Source organism: Camarhynchus parvulus, chromosome 15, assembly GCF_901933205.1.
Source record: "Camarhynchus parvulus chromosome 15, STF_HiC, whole genome shotgun sequence".
Classification (NCBI taxonomy): domain Eukaryota; kingdom Metazoa; phylum Chordata; class Aves; order Passeriformes; family Thraupidae; genus Camarhynchus; species Camarhynchus parvulus.
In genome coordinates this window covers 12,413,688-12,420,763 of record NC_044585.1, presented here as the reverse complement: position 1 = coordinate 12,420,763, position 7,076 = coordinate 12,413,688, and the positions used below count along the sequence as shown (strand labels likewise).

Below are 7,076 nucleotides of genomic sequence, written 5' to 3'. Positions count from 1 at the left end.
ATGGCGGCGGCGCGGCGGGTGCAGCTCCGGGGCCGCTGCTGCTGCTGCTGCTGCTGCTGCTGCTCGGCGCGGCGGGGCCCGGCGCTCGGGCCGCCCGGAGCCGCGGCGCCGACCGCCAGAACAGCCTGCGCCGCGCCGCCAGCGGCCTCTACCAGGGCGTCAGCGGCCTCTTCGGCGAGGACAACGTGCGGGCCCTGCAGAAGGTGAGGTGCCGCTCGCCGCCCCCCCTCTCCCCTCCGGCTCCTTCGCCTCGCTGCTCCGGCGGTGAGCGGGCGGCTCTGCGGCCGGACCCCCGCGTCCCCATCGCCCCGCTCGGTGCGGGACCGGCCGGGGCCTCGCCAGCGACCTCAGGAGCGCTGCTGTGGGGAGAAAAACGGGAGGCCAGGCTTGCAGTAAACTGGGGGAAAATAGCACCTAAAGGCTTCAATAAAGGTGGTGTGAGGTGGGGAGGCGGCCGGGCCGCTGGGTGAGGAGCCCTCGGCTGAAATCCGCTCTGGCTGCAGGGCAGAGCATCCTGTGCTCGTGGGGCCAGCGGAACTGGCAGGGAAGCAGGCGGGCATTCCTCTGTGCCTGCTGTCCTCAGGCTGTAATAAATTCTGTCGGATTGACCTCTGAGTACACCTGAGACATTTGCGTGTGATGCTGGGGACTTCTCTCCGTTGCTCGATAAAAGGAATGCTTTGGTTTGCTTTGCCAGTTGTTGGTAATAGTGTTTTCTCTAATCTTCAAAATGACAGTAAAGCCAATAAAGTGCATTTTTAAATCCTGCCAACGTATACATTTACATGCCAAAATACCTACAATAACGATAATTGCAACGCATAAATTCACGATTCACAGAGTTTAAAAGAAATCAGATTTACAATTTTTCTCATGGGGACTACAAAATAATCTGCAAATCTTGCTTAATGAATTAGAATTCTACTCATGACAAATAAGTCTCGAAGTGTTATTTTAGGAATTGAGGAATTTTTTTAATTTTCAATTTTATTTCTCAGTTTTTCTCAAGGTTGACAGAGAGGTTTGTGAATGGGGTGGATGTATTAATGGACACATTCTGGAGAATATGGACTGATTTGTTAGATGTTCTTGGAATTGATGGTAAGTGTGATGCCTGCTCACCCTTGAACTGTCTCAGCCTGTATCAGGGTTTACAAGCAAATGGGAAAAGAGTTACATTTTATCATGCTGCTTAAACATCCATCAGTGGTGTGTCTCTCTGCTTCACGTGGCTTTGATTTTCCTGTTAGTATCTTCAAACAAGGAGACTGAACCCCACCATTCCATTTCCATCTGTGTATCTACAGGATGTGTATAGAATGAATTACCAGGCACGGCTGGTTCCTTGGTGTCATCATTAAATGGATTCACACAGCCAGGAACAGTGCAGGGAAATCAATGAGGACTAGAGAAAGGAAAGGTGCAGTTGAGAGCCTTTAGAATGTCGCTTTTACAAAGCAGGATCTGTACCTCAGTATGAGTTTTGACCTCAGGCTCTAGAGTGGTTCATCTTTAAAGAGCCTTTAGCACCTTTCCTGGAATGAATTCAGTTGAATCCTTGGAGCTGAGCCAGTGATTCGAAGAAGGTTCATCCAGAAATAGGTGAACCAGCTTTACCCATTGCTTTAGAAAGCAGTGCCATGACCCCACTGCTGTGGGGGTTTCACCCTTTGGAGCTGTGCTCTGTGTTTTTGTCCCACTGCTTTGGGGGTTTGACCCTTTGGATTTGTGCTCATGTTTTTGCCCCACTGCTGTGGGGGTTTCACCCTTTGGAGCTGTGCCTGTGTTTTTGCCCCACTGCTGTGGGAATGGAGCTGTGCTCTGTGTTTTTGCCCCATTGCTTTGAGGGTTTGACCCTTTGGAGCTGTGCCTGTGTTTTTGCCCTATTGCTGTGGGGGTCTGACCCTTTGGATTTGTGCTCATGTTTTTGCTCCATTGCTATGGGGATGGAGCTGTGCTTCTGTTTTTGCCCCACTGCTTGAGGATGTGACCCTTTGGAGCTGTGCTCTGTGTTTTTTTGCCCCGTGCACCTTCAGCCCACTCTCATTAACATCCTGTACATTTCCCTTTGTTTTTCAGCCTCCAACCTGACTCATTATTTCAGCCCAGCAGCCATTGCCAACAACCCGACCCGTGCCCTCCTGCTGATCGGTGCCATTTTACTGGCCTACTGGTTTTTATCTCTGTTCCTTGGATTCTTCTTCTATCTCCTGCACATGCTGTTTGGCCGCTTCTTCTGGATCGCCAGGGTGGCCCTGTTCACCCTGTCCTGTGTGTACATCCTGCAGAAGTATGAGGGGGACCCGGAGCACGCCGTGCTGCCCCTCTGCTTCGTCGTGGCCGTCTACTTCATGACGGGCCCCGTTGGGTTTTACTGGAGGAGGAACAGCAACAGCAGCCTGGAGGAGAAGATGGACCACCTGGACAGCCAGATCAGACTGCTGAACATCCGCCTTTCCAGGGTGATTGAGAACCTGGATAGGGGCAGTGAGCAATGAGCCAGCCCCCGCTGACCACTGAACACCAGCTCTGGAAAAGTCCTAAGCACTGTCTCATCCGAAGTTACAAAGCAACAAAACATCACATGGTAAAAAGTGTGCAAAGTTATAACTTTTCATCATGTCTAAGACTAATTTATCTAGGTTAAACACTCAGCCGTTAGACTTCTAGGAGAAAGAAAAAACATTTACAAAATTCAGCTGTATATTCAGAGTTTTATCCAGTACTAGAATTTTCTCAGTAGATAAACGCTTACTTTTACAAGCATTTAAAAACATCTTTTGTAAGGTTTTTATAAAAGCAAATTGAGTAGTCTTTCAGATATTGAAATTGAGTTAAACATATGCAAATTTGACACTTTAACAGTTAAAAAGAAAAAAAAAATCTCAAGCTACCAAGCACTTCCATTGAGAAGTAACTGCTGTGGGTCCATATTTATTCTTCAGAGTTGTGAATGTTTTTGTGTTTTTGTTGGCTTATTTCATTGCCTTGAAGTTGCCTTTCATAGAGTATCAGATGAGGAATTTTCTGGTATCCAGGCCAAAAAATTCACACCATAGCTTTTAACAGGAGGTGGGGAATGAGGGAGAAGGAAGATCTGAAGTCCTTAAATGCCAGTCCAATGTGAGGAAGCACACGTGTGGCGTTTTATCATTGCATTTCATCCCGAGAACTTTAATTTGTTAGTGTCTGGAAGGAAATCTGCTTTAATAAATTGGCACAGAAGGAAGATGTAGCGTGACAAATTGTAATTCATATTTGATCTGCACAGTGAAGCATTTTCCAAGCTTAAGTGCATAGAGTAAAACATGGTTTTTAATCTCAGGACCCACGTACCTTCTCAGAAAAGGCAGCAGTTAAAACACGTGCAAATGTATTGTTGCTTAAAGCTTTCTCAGGACCAATCAGCGGCAATAAATTATCTTCAGGAAGATCTGGATTTTTTTCTAAAATTACAATAGTTTTATAGGAGCTTTTTGCTTGAAGTCTATGTCCTCATTAGGTTTTGGGAAAAGCGAGTCACCTTTAGGAGGAGGGTGTAGGAAACGGTTCTCTTTCAAAGCAGTGGAGCTTTGGAGCAATTTTTATTTTGCAGGATTTCTGTGTTTCTTACTTGGTAGGGCATCACTGGCTGTGCTGGTTTACTGAAACAAAGGGAACCTCAGGGAAGGAAGCCTGGAATGTGGTTTCACCTGGAAACAGCAGCATGCAAGGACACAGATGTGAGGAGGGAGGGGAAGCACCTGCCCCTAGTGATGAGCACAGTTCTGATAGCACCAGGGGTAGGATGGAGCACAGCTGGAGCATTCCATATTCCATAGGGTCCAAACGAACAGCTGCATCAAAAAACGCAACAAAAATTGGTCTGGGATGGGGCCTGGCTGCAAAGCAAGGGAACCAGGAGGAGGAGGAGGTTCCCAGGTGTGCCTGCCCGTGCCAGCTCCAGTGGGACAGGCTGAGCACAGCTTGTTCTTCCACTGGGCAAAGCCTCTGGATGTGATGCTTAACTGAATGTAACTGTGGGGCGAATTTATTTTTCTCTTTATGCTGAAGTTTTAATGTTCTTCTTGAAATGTGTGTGTTACTTGCCTAAACCTCTTTGGGTCTGTGTGTGGCATTTCCATGGGGGTTATTTTTAAATCCATGTTAATGGCCTTTACTCCTGGTGATCACTTCGGTTCAACACGGTTGAAGTTCATATGCACTTGGCACGGTTGGAATGCATTTTAATTTTTTATGTCACCTGTAAATCCCCCTGCACCCCATTTATTAACAAGTTTAGAGTTGTTAAATAACTGGTTATCGCAACTTAAAATCATTCCCGTGATCAGATAGGGACTATGGCAACAAATAGTCCATTTTGTCAAGCTGGAAATGTAAATGACAGTAAATTCCTTTTTTCAGCTCATTTTCCATAGTATTACAGAGTCTTCCCTGTAGACTCAGTTCTCCCTACTGTTGTGCACAGAGGACTGGGCTAAAATGCCAACCTGGAAATTAGGAATTGACTAGTAAAGCTTGTCAGGTCTTGATGTGTTTTGCCAAATGTGAGACCTGAGGACCAAAGTTTGCAAACCTTGCTCGTGTCAGTGGCTCCATTGCCTTCTTAGGACAATGTGCATGGGTCAGTTTGCATAGATTGTATTTTGTGTAATCCGTATTTAACGTTAAAGTTAAAAATACTGAACATTTATATATTAAGAGTTGTCTATGATAAAGATTTCTTTGAAAGTATTATATAGAAGTTAATTTGGATTATAGTTTCTCCCTGTCTAATCATTTATCTTACTTTTGTAAAATCAGCCCTTCTATATTAATACTCTTTATTTCGATCACCCTGCTGCTTGAAAAATGGTATTTTTATATTTACTTGCATCCCATGTATAGCAAAATGTTATGTGAAAAGCAGTATATATAAAATTGGGTATTTTTAATCAGTATTTTTCCCAGCACTCAGTTTTCACGTTAGTCAAATTCAGAAGTAATGATTTTTTTAAAGCACAATCTAATCTTCAATATATATATATATATACATATATAAATATATACTTTAAAAATGCTCTGTATTTTTAAACATGCACTGTAGTGAAAGCGCTTTTGGGGACATGAATGTGGTATTGTATTTAATCTCTTTCAACTTTTGTAGATACCTTTTACAAGTATTTTCCATACTGGGCCATCTACTTTATCCATGAAGGTTTTTGCTGTTTTTTAGAAACCCGTGCCAGTGGCTGCACTGCTTTTGTGTCCCACAGAGCATCTCAGAGACAGGCAGGGCTCTGTGTCACCTGTGGGCGAACCCTGGCAGGTGACACCTGCAGGGGTGGCACAGGGACAGCCCTCAGCAGTGACACCTGCCCAGGATGGGCATGGGACAAGCCTGGTAGCTCCTGCTTTTTGCTGTGACTTCATGGAGCAGGGGAGAAGCTCTTCCACAGCCATGCCTATGGGTGCCCTGCTGGGAGTGGTGACACAGGGACAGCCCCAGCTGGCTGCTCCTGCAGGACAGGGCCTGGACCTGCTCCTGGACCTTCTCGCGGCCACTGGAGAGCCCATCCCCGTGTGAGCAGCGGGCACAAGCGCCCAGGATGGGCTCTGGTTGTGGGGATCAGGAACTCCCCAGGGTTCCAGGGGTTTCACCTGCCTGCTCTGGGACCCAGCCTTTGCAATCCTGTGGTGCTTTTCCCATTCCTGAAGATTTCACCTGCCTGCTTTAAGACTCAGCCCTTGCAATCCTGCAAGGTTCTTTCCATTCCTGAAGGTTTTTACCTGCCTGCTCTGGGACCCAGGCTTTGCAATGCTGCAGTGTTTTTCCATTCCTGAAGGTTTCACCTGCCTGCTCTGGGACCCATCCTTTGCAATCCTGCAGTTCTCTTCCCTCTCTGGAGGGTTTTCACCTGCCTGCTTTAGGACCCAGCCTTTGCAATCCTGCAGTGCTCTCCCCGCTCGGCCAGGCGGCTCCTCTGGACGCACACAGCTGTAGATACCCGATGTGTCCTGTGGAATGTGACGCTTCCCCAGTGGTTTTTGGGTGTCAGAGTGCAGTGTACAAACCTGGTGTGGCTCAGTGCTGTGCTTCTAGCGCGTCCTTCGCCTCGTGGTTTGCTTCTCAAGGCTCGTTGCATCGTCGGTGTGGAAATAGACCAGTATCAACCTTAGCTCTTCGGTGGTGTAGAAGTGTTTAAGTGTGGTTTGCCTCACATACTGATCCGTATTTGGCAGCTAATGGCGTTAAGTGACCATGAGTTCTCTTTGTCTGGGTTGGAAAATAAAAGGTTTTATTGTATCCGCATGTATTTTAAACTTTTTGGATAATTCCATCGACCTGTGATGACAGCACATGTAAAAACCGATCTTTTCCTTTTATTCAGAAGTTCTATTTGCTGTGGTAGCACTTGTTGTTGGCACTGATGGTAGTGATTTCACATCCTGTTTTGTACATCAGCTTTCATGATTACAGTGTTTCAGTTTGTACAATTGTTTATGTAAAAACGATTTGGTCTGAAGAGATGCCGTGTGTTCACTTCTGATCCTAGACACATACGAGATCCTACTGGTAATACTGTTAAGTAGTTACAACTGTACCAGACTTATTTTTTACAGAGCTTTACATGCCTTTATTTATTCCTTTATCAGACCATCCAAACCATGTACTCCGTAGTTCAGTATTTGTAGACCAGTTTCACAAATCAACTTAAGGTATTGTGGCAAAGCTTCGAATAAATGTTTACTGAGACTTTGCACTGAGCTGCGGGTGCCTGCTGAGGCTCTGAGGGGTGGGGTGGGGTGGGATGGAGTAGGAGGGAAGGGATGGGATGGGATCCATAGGATGGGATCCGTGGGATGGGATGGAATGGGAGGGAAGGGGTAGGATGGGATGGGGTGGGGTGGAGTCCATGGGATGGGCCTTGGGGTGGGATGGGATGGGATCCATGGGATGGGGTGGGAAGGAATGGGAGGGAAGGGGTGGGGCGGGGTGGGCTGGGATGGGAAGGAATGGGGTGGGATCGGGGGCCCCAGTATGGATTGGGGGTCCCGATCCTGTGGGACAGACCCGCGCATGCTCGCGTCCGCTC

The 7,076-nt window shown here is 46.9% G+C and overlaps 1 protein-coding gene across 1 annotated transcript; it reads left to right on the top strand.

Annotated features, from left to right (window-relative positions):
- On the top strand, positions 1-6,747 carry BRI3BP (BRI3 binding protein). The gene is given in 4 exon segments (XM_030959131.1): positions 1-33; positions 36-203; positions 999-1,101; positions 2,080-6,747. Coding segments are annotated over 4 exon segments (723 nt in total). The 3' UTR covers positions 2,499-6,747.
- Positions 6,748-7,076: the final 329 nt, after the last annotated feature.